This window comes from Mesoplodon densirostris, chromosome 7, assembly GCF_025265405.1.
Source record: "Mesoplodon densirostris isolate mMesDen1 chromosome 7, mMesDen1 primary haplotype, whole genome shotgun sequence".
In the NCBI taxonomy this organism is placed as follows: domain Eukaryota; kingdom Metazoa; phylum Chordata; class Mammalia; order Artiodactyla; family Ziphiidae; genus Mesoplodon; species Mesoplodon densirostris.
The window spans coordinates 9,789,406-9,807,037 of NC_082667.1; the positions used below are offsets into that span (position 1 = coordinate 9,789,406).

The following is a 17,632-nucleotide window of genomic DNA, read 5'->3' on the forward strand; positions in this document are numbered from 1 at the left end:
TCCAAAGCTGATGATCTTCATTCCACTGCAGAGAGGCAGCACAGCCTACCGGTTCCGGCACGCACACTGCATGGGTTTGAATCCTAGCTCTGCGACCTTCGGCAAATTATCTCATCTTTCTGTGTCTGTTTCCTGTGACTAATAATAGTATCTACAGCATATGGATTGTTGTGATGATTAAATATGAATTAACCATATAAAATTCTTTAGTGCATATATTATCAATATCAGCAACGTATTATTCTGCCTCCTAAAAAACATTTAAAGTGAGCTTTAACTTAAGGGACCTAACAGCCTAGGTAGTGGCGGCGGGCTAAGTAATCAACAAGACTACACGCCAGGGGGACAAATGCTAATGGAGTAAATACCGGGGCTGGGAGGTGGACCGGGGGTGGTCAAGGCAGGCTTCCCTTAGAAAGCAAACCCAGGGACTTCCCTGGTGGTCCAGTGGTTAGGATTCCGCGCTTCCACAGCAGGGGGCGCAGGTTTGATCCCTGGGGACCTAAGATCCCACATGCGGTGCGGCCAAAAAAAAAAAAAGGAAAGAAAAAAAAAGAAAGCAAACCCAGGGTGCAGTCCGAAAAACGAATGGGAGTTAACCAAGCCCACAGAAGAGGCAGGACATCCCAGACACAGAGGGACGAGTATGTGCAAAGGCCGGGAGGAGGGAGAGTTTTGCAATCTGCACAAGTTACCCTCAAGTGGTGAGAGATGAGCTCCACACCAACTACCAACATTTACACAGTATAGTCTTGCCAGGCACCTAAGGTTGGTGCTATTGTTATCCTCACTTTACAGATGGGACATTAACAAAAGAAAGGGTAGGAAGAGGGAAGAGATATGGGAACATATGTATATGTAGAACTGATTCACTTTGTTATAAAGCAGAAACTAACACACCATTATAAAGCAATTATACTCCAATAAAGATGTAAAAAAGAAAGAAAGAAAGAAAGAAAGAAAGGGTAGGAGGAAGCCAGACTACCAGCATTTAAGTTTCGTCCTAGGTGACTGAGGGGTCATGGAGAAGCCTTAATCAGGGGGGTGATGACAGGATCAGTTATTGTGTTTTGCAAAGATCCCTTTGGCAGTCGCGCGGAGGACAGCTCAATTGCCGGAGAGGATGAGCAAGTCAAAGGGTGCGCACATTCCTATGGCTCCTGATAAACACTGCTAAATAATTTTCCAACCGGTTGCACTAAGGGGCCATATCGAGAGCTGTCTTGATTCGCCCAAGGGTTTCAGGGCGGCATCGCCCTTCTACACCGCTGCGGGGCACCCGGGCTTGGGCGGGGGAATGTGAGCTGCCTCCCGGGCCGCTACTCCCACGCCCCGCCTGTCCCCTCAGAGCCAGGTCCTGGCAGCCGGGCCAGGCCTGTGTTTTCTGGCTCTCTGCGGCACCCGTCCACGTCCGCCTCCACGTGACCCAAACAGATTCAGGCACTTCCGCTTCCTCTAGCCTTTCTTCTCGTCGGTGTCCAGGGCCGGTCCGGAGCCAGTAAGTGAGGCGAGCGTCCGGCTGGGGCCGTTGGGGGCGGTTGTGCGCGCCGGCGGGGGACGCCCCACGCTGACTCCTCCGGCCGTCTCGCTCCCTCCAGGTCCCCGCGGAAGCGGCGGTGGCGGCGTCATGGCGGAGCTGACGGCTCTGGAGAGTCTCATCGAGATGGGCTTCCCCAGGGGACGCGCGTAAGGGAGCCCCCTAACACCCGTCCGCGGGGGTCGCCGACCTGTCCAGGCCTTTACCCCTGCCTGGCCTCAGGCTCTACGCCCCAGCCTGACCATCGCCATGGCTCGTGGGCGCTATTCACGGTGTTTCTGCCCCCAGGGAGAAGGCTCTGGCCCTCACAGGGAACCAGGGCATCGAGGCTGCGATGGACTGGTGAGCGCTCAGACCGGGTAGCAGGGGACTGGGGACTCCTACGAGGGGCAGCCTGAACATTAATCTCCCTCCCGACTTTCCCTGCCAGGTTGATGGAGCATGAAGATGACCCAGACGTGGACGAGCCACTAGCGACCCCCCTTGGACATATCCTGGGACGGGAACCCACACCCACTGAGCAAGGTGGCCCTGAAAGTCCTGACGGAGGGACCCAATGTGATTATTCAGGAGGGCCTGAGGAGGAGGATGACGGCTGATAATACTGATTGCTTGTTTGTAGGACCTGGGTCTGTTGTGGGAGAAAGCAAACCCATTTTGACGGAAGAGGAAAGACAGGAACAGACTAAGAGGTATGAAGAACAAGCTCACATTTCTGAGGCTCATCCTCCACCTCTCCCCAGAGGTGTTTTGGGACTGTGTTCCCGGATTCTGTTTTCTGAATCCCTTGTTAATAAACACACCTTCCCAATTTATGTCCATTTCTCTTAAACTCTTTCCTCTCTGCAATAAAGGATGTTGGAGCTGGTGGCCCAAAAGCAGCGGGAGCGTGAAGAAAGAGAGGAGCGGGAGGCACTGGAACGGGAACGGCAGCGCAGGAGACAAGGGCAAGAGTTGTCAGCTGCCCGACAGCGGCTACAGGAAGATGAGATGCGCCGGGCTGCTGAGGAGCGGAGGAGGGAAAAGGCTGAAGAGTTAGCAGCCAGGTCTGGGTGCTGGGGGTGTTGGCTAAGAGATGAGAAAGGAATCAAGATTTGCTTTGTCAGTGTCTGACCTACTTTCGTTCTGTCTGCATTCCAGACAAAGAGTCCGAGAAAAGATCGAAAGGGACAAAGCAGAGAGAGCCAAGAAGGTAGGTGATTGGGTACATACTGAGGGTAATGAAGTAGGGAGACTAGTAAATCCCCTTTTCTAGCTTCAGAGGGAAAGGTTGGGCTTAGTGCCTGATTGTTTAACTTTGTCCTCCAGTATGGTGGTCATGTGGGTTCTCAGCCATGCCCACCAACAACAGAGCCAGGCCCTGTTCCCTCCTCTCCCAGCAAGGAGCCTCCCACGAAGCGAGAGTATGACCAGTGTCGCATACAGGTACTGATTCTGATTCCTGTCTTGCTCCTGGGACCCTTGGTTGGCTTGTAAGGCACCCAGCCCAGCCCAGAGCTTTTTTCAGTTATGTTCCCTTTGCCAAACCTCTCCCATCTTTGTAAATGACTTGTGAAATCCTACCTCCTCTGCTCTTAAGAAAGATATCAAATTTTACTTGCCCCAGTCTTATATAAATCTATCTCTCTTTCTTATTCAGCAGTTAACTTCTTACTTGTTCATCATATTTTCATTTGGCTTATTATACAGCTATTTGCATGATGTGGTACCTATCCAGATATTTTGTGTAATCTTGTCTTTGTTTTCCTTAAATTGTGAGGGAGCTAGGAGTCTCTCTTTTCAGTGTTCAGTAAAGCCAAGCCTAAGTGGTTGTTCATTAGGTGCTTTAATAGTAATTATGATGGTTCAGTCTCTCTAAGAGGAAGAAGAAGCCAACTTTGCTCTTTTTCTTTTCCTTACCTGGGCACTTCACTCAGTTTTGACACTCACAATTCTGTATTTCTGTCTTGCCTTCCAGGTCAGGCTGCCAGATGGGAGCTCACTGACCCAGACATTCCGGGCACGGGAACAGCTGGCAGCTGTGAGGCTCTATGTGGAGCTCCACCGTGGGGAGGAGCTAGGAGGGGGCCAGGACCCTGTGCAGTTGCTTAGTGGCTTCCCCCGGCGGGCCTTCTCAGAGGCTGACATGGAGCGGCCTCTGCAGGAGCTGGGTATGACACGTGGGACCTGAAACCAGGAGGGGGATACGGGACATGCCTGAGAAAGGAAGGGGTGCAAAGAAGGGACTTTGTGGAGATAATGTGAGGCCAGGAATTTGGGGCGGGGGGAGGGCAAAAAGCAGATCTTTTGGTTCAAACCTGTTTCGTTCCATCTTCAGGACTTGTGCCTTCTGCTGTCCTCATTGTGGCCAAGAAATGTCCCGGCTGAGAGGCCTTTATCCCACCATCCTTCTCTGACCTTTCTTCATCTTTGATAAAGCACTGACATCACCTTCCTAATAAATAGACCCTCTGAGTTCTGTATGTGACTGACTCCTTCCTGAATGGCCGGGAGGGACAAAAGGAAGGCTTTTAGAATAGACCCTATGCTTCCTCTTATATTTCCACGGGAGACTTGTTTCTAATCTCTGGGTCTGATGAGTTGCTTGGGAGGTTGAAGGGGAGAGGTGCTGGAGTGTGGGGTGTACGTTGGATAGCATCTTTTGCTCCTATGGGAAAGGCAGTACCTAAGCCTGAAATCCTTAGTAGCTATGTGCCTTGACTTCTTTAATTAAACCTAGTTTCTTCTTTAGAAAAACAGGGATAATAGTGCCTGTTAATTGGGGTTGTGGGGGCTTACGTAATGCTGATGTCAGGTGCTTTGGCACCGTGCCTGGCACCTGGTAAGTCCCCAGTTAAGTATTAGCTACTAGAAGGGTAGTTTTTAAAATGTGGCCACTCACAGTGAGAGGAGTCATAGTGTGACCTTCACAACTGCATCTCTTCTGCACTAAAAAGTATTGAGTACTTAATATATACCACACAGTTTTAAGTGCTTTGTATGTATTAACTGAGATATGAAGGCAGTATTATCTAGCTGTAGGTACAATGATTCCATTTTAGAGATTGGGACACCAAAGCACATGACTTGTCCAAACTGACACAGCTAGCAAGTAGCAGAACCTGGACACATCTCTGGGGAGCCTGACTCTAGGGCTCAGGCTCTGAACTGCCAAGCTCCCCTTGTGCTGCTGCTGCTCCCCTCATCCTCGTGCTCCTCAGACAGCTGCTGACCTCCCTCCTCTCATACCCCGACTAGGAAAGAGGCCACAAGTAAACCGTAAAGATCGCACATGACAAATGTGCTCAGCTTACGACTTCACCATCTAGTAGCTGAAAACTGCACCAATGCTCATATCTGGGTTTACACCTCAGTGTTACCAAGCTTTATTTAGTGTGTTCCGGCTTTATTTAATACAAGCAGCCCCACCCCGGCCCCCGCCTCCCATCCCCCATCAATTGCAATCTTGTTTGGAACCACAGGACATAAAATAGACAAAATGGGAGTGAATTGGATGACTTCGCTGTAGGGCGGCCACCCCACTGATAGCTTTATCTCATCCCATCAGTGGCATCGCCAATGGATCCTATGACGGATTCAGAAATTGAAAACCACTACAGTGAAAACCTTGTGGGAGGAAAACCCCAGTGCATTTAGTGAGAGGCTGCCCTGTGCCTGGCACTGCACTTTACATTCCTAAGTTCACCTTTTTACAACTCTCAAGATAATTGTCACCACTTATTTATTTATTTATTTATTTATTTATCTGCACCAGGTCTTAGTTGCAGCACTATGGATCTTCGGTGCAGCATATGGGATCTCTTAGTTGTGGCATGTGGACTCCTGTTGCAGTACCTGGGATCTAGTTCCCTGACCAGGGATTGAACCAGGGCCCCCTGCATTGGGAGCACGGAGTCTTAGCCACTGGACCACCAGGAAAGTCCCAATTACCACCTTTTATGGAACAGGGCCAAGGCTCAGAGGTTAAAAACATGCAGGAGTTGAAACAAGATCTGACTCAAAGCACACTCCTTTTACCGCTCCTACCACGGTGGCCTCCAAAGGTTAAATTAAGGTCACAGAAGGCATTATGGCGCATGTTAATTGCTAGAAGCCCCTCTCCAACCTCATTCGAAGGACAGGCACCCAGGGTGTCCTCTATGGGTATTTACTGCACAAGAGTTTCCAGGATAACATCACTTGGTTATCCCCGAAAGTACACTCACGCAAACCACGTGACCTGACGTGTGTTTTGAAAACGTGGTCGCTCTGCCTATAGGGCTTCAGCGTCACATGAGGGGCGGGGCAGGCGGGAGCTGCACTCAACCCGCCCTCAGTACTGACCCCCATAACACTCTAGGCTTTTATGGGCGTCCAGCCGCAGCGCTCACTCTCTGGATGGAGGAACATGATTTATTGGTTCCTTCAGTTAGCCACATCCGATGCCCTGGCCCAAGACGTTAAAACGCAGTGCAGGGTTTGGGGGGGGGAACGTGCTCACCCGGCGGCAGCTCCCCAGTTCCCGAAGAGGTCTGCGCGTGTCTGGACTCCCCGCCGGCCCACAGAGGAGTAAGGCCGGATCGGGCTCCTGCGCTGCAGCGGAGGTCCCGGCGCGCACGGGGGCACGTCTGGCCTTAGGCTGACTTCCCGCCGTCGCCACTCATCCAGTTCTTTCTCCAGGCGACGTTCTCTTGCGTGGCCGCTGCCTCCTGCAGAGTGGCCAGAAGTAGCTGTTTGGTCCTGGCCACCTCGTCCCTGCGCTGCGGGTCCTGCTCCGGCATCTCCTGCGGGCAGGAAGGGAGGTTCGTAGTCCGGGCTACCAGCCTGCGGTTCTCCGCCCGCTCGCCCCACGGCCTCCCAACTGCTCACACCTTCATCATCGCCTGCTTCTGCTGCTCTCCCGGGGTCACGAGGACAAAAAGCGCGGTGCCCACGCCAGCCCCCGCGCCCAGCACTGCGCCTGCGATCAGCGCTTTGCGCAGGGTCTCCATGGCCGACCGCGCGACCAGCGAGGCGCCCTCCGGAGCCTCCGGTAGCCTAGCAAGGCCGCCGCGACGTCTCAATCTGCGCAGGCTAGAACGCCTCACACAGGAAACCATAGAGACGGGGCCGGGCTAGAGAGGGCCGGGCTAGAGAGGGCCGGGCTAGAGAAACGTTTCGAAGCTAGAGCGCCTGGGTGTTAAGACGAGGTTTAGCAGAAGAGGTTGACCACGTCAAGAGGTGTTGGCACCCAGGGCCGAGCGTGGGGCCCCTTGTCATGAAATCCCGAAGAGGATTGCTAAGGGGAGAGTAAGTGTCTTCATTGTTGCTGTGAGTTTTACAATTGCCCAGCTCCGGAATGTCCTGATCAATAGAGGGTCAGGGCTGTGCTCTGTAGTTTCCTACAATTACTTGTGCTTTTCCAATACAGTACATAAGGACATTCAGATACTTATAAACATCTATCTATTGACTGCCTTCAATCCCTTCAACTCCTGAACAAAAACTCAAAGCCTAGTGTACCGGGTGGGGAGAAGGGTATATTTATGTTTTCTTTTTTTTTTTTTTGCTGTACGCGGGCCTCTCACTGCTGTGGCCTCTCCCGCTGCGGAGCACAGGCTCCGGACACACAGGCTCCGCGGCCATGGCCCGCGGGCCCAGCCGCTCCGCGGCACGTGGGATCCTCCGGGACCGGGGCACGAACCCGCGTCCCCTGCATCGGCAGGCGGACTCTCAACCACTGCGCCACCAGGGAAGCCCTATGTTTTCTTTTTATTTTACTTGTTGAAAGTAAACGTTACCTTCCTCTTCATGGTATATAACCTTGGTTTTTTTTTTGTTTTTTTTTTTAAACCATGAAAACCATGGATTTTGTGTAACATACCAAATTCTAGTTTGGAGAAGAAACACCTCTTAGTTGTGTGACCCCGGGCAAATCGTTTAAGTTCTTTGTTTCTCGGTTTCTGCATCGGAAAATGAGGCTAATAACAGTATTTATCTCCTAGTTTTAGGATAATTAAATAAGTTTATATTGAAAAGCATTTAAAACAGTTCCTGGCAAATAGCATACACCATAAAAATATTCATTAAATAAGATACAAAGAAACATGTCAATGTGGGAGACCCAGTAAGAACCAGGAAATTCCAAGTTTGTTATCAAAGCTCTTCACTCACAGGGCTTTAATCCAGATGCCCTCATTAACTCCTACTTCTGCCTTTCCCAGTGTCACCAGGGAGTGAGTAGAAATAAAGCTCCTATCCCACCTCTTCGGATTGTCCCCTCCCCTGGAAGGCCCATAATCTCCTTGCATGTCAGCCTCTTCTCCTCAGAAGTGATTAAGGGGCCAGGCTCCAAAGCAGATTAAAGGAACAGTCTGTGGGGTGCTCTGGGCAGGGGTACTCTACTGAGTTCAACCACCCTGCACTCCCAAGAATCAGCACCCATGGCCCTTGTGCCAGGGAGCAGCGAGGATGGGCCTTGGCCTAGAGATAGCCCAGGCTCCTCCCAGCAACCAGAAAGTCCTAGACTGACCAACCCTCTCTGGGAGGACAGAGGAGAAATTGGCCAGGTTGAAGGTCACCAGGACGTTCAGGTTAGTACTTCCCCACCTTGTGTCTTGCTGTTGGCTCATTCCAATTTGGCCCAAGCCCCCTGCTGTGCCCATCCAGGTTGTCTGCCAAAAGACCCGCCTCCCCTCCATCGTGGTGGAAGTCCCTGAGGCTGAAGCGAGTGAAGAGAGTGGGGAGCTCCGGTGGCCACAAGAGGAGCTGCAGCTGCTCACTGATGATGAGGAAGAGGAGGTTGAGGTCTTCTTCAAGGACCAAAGTGAAGAACCAGGTGAGGGAGGTGGCTGGTTCAAATGAGGCTGTTGTGAATGGGATGGTCTAAGCAGGACAGCTTAGTCGTGTCTCTTGCATTAAGCAGCAAGCAGTAGGTGCTCAGTAAACAGTGAAGAAAAATGTAGAGGTGGGAGATAAGTCAAGGTGGTTGGCAAAGTTGATGAACTTTAAAAGGCAGTTGTGATGTCAGATAGGTGACACCTTTTAGTATGTATTTTTAATACTTTAAGATATTTGTCATGGGGGAAAGAATAAAATCACCCCAAATCCGACTACCCAGAGATTAACATTTTGGATGCCTTCTCCTCCAGATTTTTCTTCATGTCTATATACTGTTACAGAAGCTACTTTTACTATGTGCCAGGCACTGTGCTGAACACTTTTATGTGTATTTTTCAGGACCCAGTGAGGAAGGATACTTTCTCCCTCATGAGGAAACTGAAGCTGTTAAGTTAGGCTCTTCATTATAATTGCTATATTATTTTTATAAGCAAAAGAAATTACACGAATTTATCTTTAAAAAAATCCAGTAATATATCAGGTATATTTTTCACTGTTAATGGGTTCTTTAACTCCCTCCCTCCCACCCCGCAGGCTGGACTTGGAGCTCACTGGACCCCAAATTTCCCTTAAGAACCTTTAACCCAGAACTCAGCTGGGGGCAGGAACAGGTAGATCAAGATGCCTCCTGGATTCCAGAGGAGACAGATTGTCAGGAAGCCCCCAATCCCTGTCCTCTCTGGGACTCAGCATCAGGTTCCCGTGTGTGCAGAAGCTGCTTTGTGGAATATTCCCATTTCCTGCCTCCCAGGAGCTTTGAGGGTAAGTATCACTCTCCCTCAAACATTTTACCTAGGTTTATGAAGCCCTTCTACCTATCCTTTCACAATCTTCCCCTTTTACAAGTTGAGAAAAATGAAGGCTTACAGGTTAGGCCCCTGGGTCACACAAGTCATATCCAAGGAATTGGGATTAAGAATTCCTATCTGTGCTTTTAGTTCGGTTAACTGGGGATGGGGAATGATCCACTTGTTCCTTCTTTATTCAGCACTCATCTTGTGCCTCGCACTGCTAAATGTTTCACCTGTTGTTGTATGGAATCCACAGAACTCCAGGTATTATTCCAACCCTGCAGATGAGTAAACTGGGGCACAGAAATATTCAATACTGTGTGCACACAGCTAATATGAAAGCCCGGATCCAAATCCTCATTTTCCAGTCATCTTGCCAAGACAAAAGCTTTCTCCAACTCCTCACCCAACAGAAACACTAGGGTCAGGTTTTAAAAGTCTTTAATTGGAGCCTTGAACCAAGTAAGCAAAGTAGGTGATGCCTCCGAAAGGGCCCAGCTCCTGCACAGACACAGTCCAGCCTTGGGACCCTTGCTCCAGGCAGGGCAGCCGCACATCAGGGTCCTCATCTGAGAACTGAATCAGGGTCCCCCCAGGGCTTAGGACCCTCAGGCACTCTGACAGCAGCTGGTAAGCCCCAGGCAGACCAGCCCGGGCAAGAGCATCCCAGGTGCCCTTGTCTAGCACTAGATGGAAAGAGCCTGAAGAAGCCACTGGCTGCAGGTTCAGGGCATTAGCTTGCACGAAGTGGAGGCGTGAGGCAGGGTGCCCCGGGCACAGGGGTGTTTGGCCTTGGCCACCTTCCAGGAGGCTGTTCATGTGGGCCACAGCCACAGGAGCGAAGTCCACCCCCAACACGTCCACTGGGTGCGGGCATTTGGTGTAGAGGCCTGTACATAAGCTGGAGGTCCCACAGCCCACGTCCAACACCCGCGGTGGACAGGCAGCTGGTGCCTCCTGCAGCAGCGGCAGGAGCAGCCCCTGGGCTTCCTCGTATCCAAAGAACCAGTCGAAGGTGCCCGCGCTGCCCTGACGGGGCTGGGCGGGGAGCTTATCCCAGAGGCGGTGGTCCGCCAGGCAGTTACCAGTCAGGGAACCTGTGGACGAGCGGAGGACTTGAGTCACCCAGCGCCCAGTTCTAGCAAAACGCGACAAAACCCGCACCAATGTGGCCTGGGCCTTTAAGCGGCAGTTTCAGGGACTAGACTCCTGTGTAACGAAGAACCCAACTTGCCCTCCCTCTGTCCACCTTCCCTACCCGCCACGGCGCGACGCGCCCCCGCCGCCAGGCTCGCCAGGTGGAGGGTTCGGCGCAGGGCTGCCATACGGAGGTGACGGCAAGGTCGGCCAGAGAACCTTCTGCGAAAATGTCGCCCGTACTCCGGCAGGGGCCTGAGGTCCAAGGGAAGATGTGCAAAATACGCTGTGCGGAATCACGCGTACAGCCTCCCTAACGCTGCAGCCTCGGAAAAAAAGAACGCGGACACAAACTTACTACGGTACGAATGGCCTTTATTGTTTGCAACGGGAAGTGGAAGAGGAGGGGATGCAACAGCTCCGGCTCCTGGGGCGGCTCCACAGACCTGAAATCAAAGGAGAAGGCTTGAGCACCCCGGGGAGGAGTCTGTTGAACCTCGGTTCTGCCCTGCTCCTCGGAGCCCTGTGTCCCGGCGCTTGAGGATAGAACCCGCGGAATGGAAGCCGCCGGTACCGAAGACATGACGCCGAGGGGGCCGGAGCCCTTTCCCTCTACCTCCGTACATTACGCGGACCGGGACCGCACGCCCGATCCCCGCCAAGAAAAGGAGGGTCAACAGGCCCCACCCAGAACCACCCCCCCACCAACACGGCTAGCCGGTGAAAACACTAACGTCAACACTTACTCAGTCGCTGTCGTCGAAAAGGCCAAGGCGCCGACTGGGCTCCTTTATATAGCTCCAGGACCCGCCCCCCCCCCCCCGAGCTGCGATTGGCTAACGGAGGGCTGGGGGTGGGGCGCACACGGATCCTGCGCAGAGCTGAAACGCTGGACCCTGAGCTGGTTCGCAACGCAGCAATGGGTGCTCCGGGGGGAAAGATCAACCGGCCGCGAACGGTGACTGTGTGGGAGCCCGACCCTGTTTCACAAGCGTCCCGGAGCCCTTTACCCTCGCCCGAGATGGACTCGATGGGCCAGTGTCGCCGGGTGCGGGGTCCTGGGTCGCGGTGCACGGCACCCCTCTGATTAAGCATCTTCCTCCCCCTTAGGAGCTGAAGAAGAAGCTGTTCAAGCGACGGCGGGTGTTGAACCGGGAGCGGCGACTGAAGCACCAGGTGGTCGGGGCTGTGATAGACGAAGGGCTGATCACGAGGCACCACCTCAAGAAGCGGGCGTGAGTGCCAGACCCTCACCCTCTTGGTCTGCCCCACCAAGGCTCCTTCCCTCCTCCTTGTCGAGCTCCGGAGCAGCTAACACCTTTTTGCTTTCCTTGTGTACTCACGTTTATGCAAGGAACGTTTGTGCCTAAACTCTGCTAGTCCCTCACTGTACCTGTAGCTCACGACCTTTCTTTGGTTCTTGGACTCTGATGAGAACCTAAGGAGAGCTGTGGACTCCTCCACCTCCCCAAGTAACATTATACATTCACACAGATTTTTTTATAAGTATATTTAAAAGTACACACGTAAGTGTGCGGTGAACCCTTTGATGAATTTTCACAAGGGCACATGTGAGATTTTGCATATAATCTGAGTCTTGGGGCAGAATTCCCACCCCATTCTTTCATTGACTTGTTTATTATAAATATTTAGTTTATAAAGCGGCATAATAAATATATTTGGTCCTTGTCTCTGCTTTCTGGCAGAGCTAAATTTCCTGAGTGATAAGAGTGACTCTTTTTTCATAAGGATCCCCTTTTGAGCACACCTAAATTTATGCAAATGGTGACTTAGCGTGGGGCTGGTCATCAGAAAGATGAAGTGATTAGAGGATTGGAAATTTAATTCCCTCGCACTGCCTGTGGGAAGGGGGTGGGTGGGTGCTGTAGATTAAGCTCTACACAACCTCTTGAACCAGCTCCTGATTGGTCTACTGGTGGAGGTACTGGGAGGCTGGCTCACCTGGAGACAGCGTGGAACCTCTGGCCCCTTGCATACTTTACCCTGTGCTTCTCTTCCAACTGACTGTTCCTCAGTTGTATCGTTTTATAATAAATCAGTAAATGCAAATACATGTTTCCCTGAGTTCTTTGAGCTGTTCTAGCAAATTATCGAGTCTGAGAAGGGGATCATGAGAACCCCAATTTATGGCTGGTCAATCAGAAGTACAGGTTACAACCTGGATCTGTGATTGGCATTTGAAGTGGGGGAAGCCTTAACCTGTGGTATCTGTTGCTATGTCCTGGTAGATAGTGTCCAAATGGAGTTAAATTTGTAGGACACCCAGTCAGTGTCCATTGAGAATTTGGAGAATTACTTGATGTGGGAAACCTCCCCCACCCACCACATCTGCTGTTAGAGGTAACAAGAATAAGGGACTTCCCTGGCGGTCCAGTGGTTAAGACCAATTGCGCTTCCAATACAGGGAGCATGGGTTCGATCCCTGGTCAAGGGAACTAAGATCCTGCATGTCGAACGGCCAATATATATATATATATATATATATATATTTTTTTTTTTTTTGTAAAATAAGAGAAGGAAACGTTTCTATTATGTACTAAATTTTAGCAATTAACGTTACTTTACGTATGTGTTAAGACTAGTTTTAGGTAAAGTAACAGTTCTTTGACTTGGATCCAAAGACCTTTTCAGTAACCAGAACCACTGTGTGGTCTGTATTGGTTCAGGTTAACCTGGATATTTTTGTTCTTACCAATCCTTCAGGTCCAGTGCACGTGCCAACATTACTCTGTCTGGGAAGAAGCGCAGAAAACTCCTCCAGCAGATCCGGCTTGCCCAGAAAGAGAAAGCAGCCATGGAAGGTAAGGCGAGGGCACAGAAGTTGGGGTGAGGGGGCAGCCTGGGTTCATCTGGGTTCTTTAATGCTTCCTCTTTCCCTTTGCTCAGTGGAAGTCCCCCTCAAGTCAGCCAGGACTAGTGAACCACAGCCCAAATCAAAAAAGAAGACAAAAGCCCCCCAGGATGTAGACATGGAGGACCTTGAAGATAAGAGCTAAATCTCACACCCCTTCCACCAGAAGATTCTCAACTGGAGCCAGGAGGACTCGATGGTTATTTCAGAGGACTTTGGAGAAAGCGTTGCTCCTTTTCACTGTCCCCAGATTCCTCTTTCCTAATGGCCTAGTGACCTGCCCTGGAGGGATGTATTGAGAGGAAGAGGGTAGAAAAGAAAGATTGGAGAGGGAGTCCTAAGCAGTCAACTCCATTTGTAATAAAGCCCTAGCATTCTCACTGAGATGTGTGTGATTAAATGTAGGAATGGGGATAGGCCATGAAAAGGGGCTGTGAGTGTGGATACAACACAACTGGGAAACAGGACCCACAGTTCTTACTTGACCAAAAGCAACAAGAAGCCACCCTTGGGCTTCCCTGGTGGCGCAGTAGTTGAGAGTCCGCCTGCCGATGCAGGGGACTCGGGTTCGTGCCCCGGTCCAGGAAGATCCCACATGCCGCGGAGCAGCTGGGCCTGTGAGCCATGGCCGCTGAGCCTGCGCGTCCACAGCCTGTGCTCCGGGAGAGGCCACAACAGTGAGAGGCCCGCGTAATGCAAACAAAACAAAACAAACAAACAAACAAAAAAAGAAGCCACCCTCCATGATGGCCCTGTCTCCCTGATGAGTGACACTCCATCTTTCCATTTCTGACAAAAATAAGGTGTTCTGTAGAGATGGCAGAGGAGGTAAAGGTCTTGATACTGGCCCTGCCACCTCCCCTGTGTGACCAGGGTGGACAAGTGACCGTGGTTGTCTCTGCTTCCTTTGCTGGATTATATTTTTAATAAAGTGAACATTATTTTTCCCTTTTAACGTTCAGAAATTCTGTTTGTTGGAAGCCAGGGCTTGGGTGGTTAATTAAAGTGAGAAGCTGTGTGTGCAGAGATGTGGTCAACTGGGGAAAAGCATATTCTCTCCTTGCTCTGTTAATCAGTGCAGGCTTCCTGGAAGAGGGAGGGTTTGGGTACAGTGTTGTGCTCCCCTCTCCTCAAGTTTATATTTTGAACATTTTCAAACCTTTGGTAAAGTTAAGAGATTAGCACACTGAGCCCCTAAATATGCACTCTACTTGGATTTACCAGTTTTTAACATTCGGCTATACTTGATCTCCTTACCCGCTTGCATACATATGTGTGTGTTCAAGTATGTATAATTGTTGTCTTTGCTGACTCATTTGAAAGTCAATTGCAGATGAGATTTTATCCCTAAGGACATGCTTCTATATAGCCAAAACACCTAAGACATTTAACATTGGTGGAATAGCTAAAATTCAGGTTTTCATATTCACACTTTGTGGACAATAGTTTTTATAGCTGTTTACTGTTTCCTCAATCCAGAAACCGTTAAGGATCATGCGTAGCATTTAATTGTCATGTCCCTTTAGCCTCCTTCAATCCAGAACAGTACCCCTACCTTGTCTTAGGTGACTTGGTGTCTTCGAAGAGTCCAGCCTAAATTAATTAATTAAAGAATATCTCACAGCCTGGGTTTGTCTGAGTGTTTCCATATGTTTCCTCATCAATACATGTAGGTTAAGCATTTCTGGGAAAAATTCTACATAGAGGATATTGTGTACTTCCCATTGCATTTCATCAGGAAGTAAGTGTTGACTGAAAAATAAAAATACACAACCTAAAGGCTGAGAATTATGTTTGATTCAGCAGACTTGCTGAAAACTTAAACCTGGCAGACAGCCTCTCAGATAGCTCTGAGGTAAGGGAGGAGTCAGGATATAGAGGAGTTTTTGCAACAAAAACCAGGTAGTTGGAACATCAAAGATTATTGTTAATTAAAGAAAATCAGACTTCTCAGGGTAATTAATTTAGTGCTTTTCTATGTATGGGAAGACGCAAGAGTCTCGGCTCTTTGAAATCATTCCTTTGATATGCTCCTTAGCTACCTATGGCCGGTATCCTGTTCTTTGGGCAGCCTGTTTGGAGACCGTCGGAGACAGCCACAGTGGCTGCTTGATGGCCGCAACGTTGTTTGTTTTCTGATATAGCAGGCAGGCGAAGTTTTCGTCCACACATATAATATCAGTTTGTCTCATTATTGGTGATTCCTAGTGTTAAGTGGGTGTCTGTCAGATTTCTCCACGGTTAAGGTATTCTTCCCCTTTGTAATTAATAAGCAATCTATGGAGTGACACTTTGAGATTGTATGAATACCCTGTTCCCCAATGACCTCTCAACAATGGTTTTAGCATCCATGATGATCCATACCTGAATTAGTTACTGCTGCAAAATGGTGATTTTTCTAATTGTATCATTAATTCATCCATGTTACTCATTTTACATATTCTGTAAAGGAAACCCCTACTTCCTTTTAAAATCTCATTTAGGTTGTTAAACATCTGTTACTATCACTTTTTCATGCTCCAAACCATACCAAACTGGCCAGCCAAAGCCTGTGTCTTTTGTTGGGGTGGGGGGACGGCGGGGCACGCAGGATACAGAATCTTGGTTCCCCAACCAGGGATTGAACCTGTGCCCCCTGCAATGGAGGCACAGAGTCTTAACCACTGGACCACCAAGAAAGTCCTGGTCCTGTGTCCTTTTGACACAGCACCACCAGTATCTTAACAATTCCTTGCTGTCGGGCACAATATGTTCCAGGCTCACCTGCTACTTCCCCTGGGCTAAAACTTGGTAACAGCTATTTTTCTATGGAGACAGTATTATGTCCAGTTTTGAACACAGGAAAAAGTACTTGTGTGAAACAAATATATTCAGATGCGGTAAGGAGAGGAGGGGAGAAGCTGCAGGGAGAAGGAATTTCAACATCTTGGGATCCCCATCACCTTTCATAATTTTGTTCTACCCCCTGTGCCTAAGGCAGAAAGGAGCTTGCTGTGTTCAAAGAAGAGTTTCTGTACCTGGTATTGTGCTAAATTCTTTACACAAATAATCTGAAGAGGGAATTCCCTGGCAGTCCAGTGGTTAGGACTCCATGTTTCCACTGCAGGGGCATGGGTTTGATCCCTGGTCGGAGAACTAAGATCCTGCATGCTGCATGGCATGGCCAAAAAAAGAAAAAGAGAAAAAAAGAGAGAGAAAGAAATAGGTGAATAATCTGAAGTGATCTTTGCAAAAAGTTTGTGAGATACGATACCGCATGTGCCATTTTACAGTTAAGGAAAGGGGCTCCGAGCAGCTGAGCCACTTGCTCAGGGTTACGTCGCTAATTAATAGCAGACATGAATCCAGATCTGTCTAACTCTGAAACAAGCACCCTTAGATTGTGAAATCTTTTTTTTTTTTTTTTTTTTTTTTTTTTTTTGCGGTACGCGGGCCTCTCACTGCTGTGGCCTCTCCCGTTGCGGAGCACAGGCTCCGGACACACAGGCTCCGCGGCCATGGCTCGCGGGCCCAGCCGCTCCGCGGCATGTGGGATCTTCCGGGATCGGGGCACGAACCCGTGTCCCCTGCATCAGCAGGCGGACTCTCAACCACTGCGCCACCAGGGAAGCCCCAGATTGTGAAATCTTTAAGGGCAAGGACCACATAATAGTCTCATAGCTGGAAGAATTTATTGGGTTCAAAAGGCACTTTTGTTTTTTGGCCATGCCGTGAGGCAAGCGGATCTTAGTTCCCCCACCAGGGATCATCTAACGCATGCCCCCTGCAGTGGAAATGCAGAGTCTTAACCACTGGACTACCAGGGAAGTCCCCAAAAACCACTTTTCATAGATCAAAAGTCAAGGCCCAGAGAAGGGAAGTGTTAGGTCCAAGTTTGAAGCAGAGCTAGGAGCAGAAATTGTCTCATATTTACTGTCCTGGAGTATATACGCTTCATGAGTGATCAAACTTCTGAAATTTAAGAATAAATATAGAACCACCATAATTAATCATTTAGCTTTTAAAACACAGTCACTTCAAAGATATCTTTAGAACCTATCACCTGGTGTTATTCTAACTCACATTTCCACTGAGAACAGTAAGCCCTCTGGTTAATACAGGCCTCAGAACCTACTTTCCTTTTCACTCATCCAACCAACTATTAAGAACCTGCTACATGCCAGGAAGACACTGTTGTATGTGATGATGATAAAGCCTTTAACAAAACTGGCAACATCCCTATTGTCAAAGAGCTGGAGTTCATTCAACAAATATAATAAAAACAGCTATTGCTTATGTAGTGCTTACCTACCATTGCAGGCAACAAGTGTTATACAGTAAACATATTACCTGGTTTCAATTTTCACAAGCCCGTGAGGTAATTGTACTATTAACATCCTGATTTCCAGAAAAGGAAACAGGCAGAGAGGGGTTAAATGAAGTACACAGCCGGTTAGT

General features: G+C 49.5%; 4 protein-coding genes and 1 non-coding gene across 5 annotated transcripts; 2 read left to right on the plus strand and 3 right to left on the minus strand.

The window, feature by feature from the left end:
- The first annotated feature begins 1,408 nt into the window (after positions 1-1,408).
- Positions 1,409-3,999, plus strand: UBXN1 (UBX domain protein 1). Its single transcript, XM_060104159.1, has 10 exons — positions 1,409-1,498; positions 1,599-1,686; positions 1,826-1,879; positions 1,968-2,062; positions 2,160-2,229; positions 2,392-2,583; positions 2,678-2,729; positions 2,846-2,962; positions 3,495-3,687; positions 3,855-3,999. Exons 2-10 carry the CDS (start codon positions 1,628-1,630, stop codon positions 3,902-3,904), a joined length of 882 nt encoding a protein of 293 aa, XP_059960142.1. The 5' UTR covers positions 1,409-1,498; positions 1,599-1,627; the 3' UTR covers positions 3,905-3,999.
- Positions 4,000-4,972: 973 nt separating this feature from the next.
- On the minus strand, positions 4,973-6,615 carry LOC132493740 (ubiquinol-cytochrome-c reductase complex assembly factor 3). The gene is made up of 2 exons (XM_060104514.1): positions 6,388-6,615; positions 4,973-6,300 (listed from the first exon to the last, which is right to left on the minus strand). Exons 1-2 carry the CDS (start codon positions 6,613-6,615, stop codon positions 6,151-6,153), a joined length of 378 nt encoding a protein of 125 aa, XP_059960497.1. The 3' UTR covers positions 4,973-6,150.
- Positions 6,616-9,610: 2,995 nt separating this feature from the next.
- On the minus strand, positions 9,611-11,107 carry CSKMT (citrate synthase lysine methyltransferase). The gene is made up of 4 exons (XM_060104513.1): positions 11,070-11,107; positions 10,682-10,769; positions 10,445-10,578; positions 9,611-10,283 (listed from the first exon to the last, which is right to left on the minus strand). The coding sequence occupies exons 3-4, from the start codon at positions 10,509-10,511 to the stop codon at positions 9,628-9,630; spliced, it is 723 nt and encodes a 240-aa protein (XP_059960496.1). The 5' UTR covers positions 10,512-10,578; positions 10,682-10,769; positions 11,070-11,107; the 3' UTR covers positions 9,611-9,627.
- On the minus strand, positions 10,847-10,995 carry LOC132494497 (small nucleolar RNA SNORA57). Its single transcript, XR_009533077.1, has one exon. It is a non-coding gene; the product is annotated as a small nucleolar RNA SNORA57 (small nucleolar RNA).
- Positions 11,108-11,194: 87 nt separating the features above from the next.
- C7H11orf98 (chromosome 7 C11orf98 homolog) lies at positions 11,195-13,575 on the plus strand. The gene is made up of 4 exons (XM_060104516.1): positions 11,195-11,281; positions 11,434-11,558; positions 13,048-13,145; positions 13,231-13,575. Exons 1-4 carry the CDS (start codon positions 11,243-11,245, stop codon positions 13,338-13,340), a joined length of 372 nt encoding a protein of 123 aa, XP_059960499.1. The 5' UTR covers positions 11,195-11,242; the 3' UTR covers positions 13,341-13,575.
- The last annotated feature ends 4,057 nt before the right edge of the window (positions 13,576-17,632 follow it).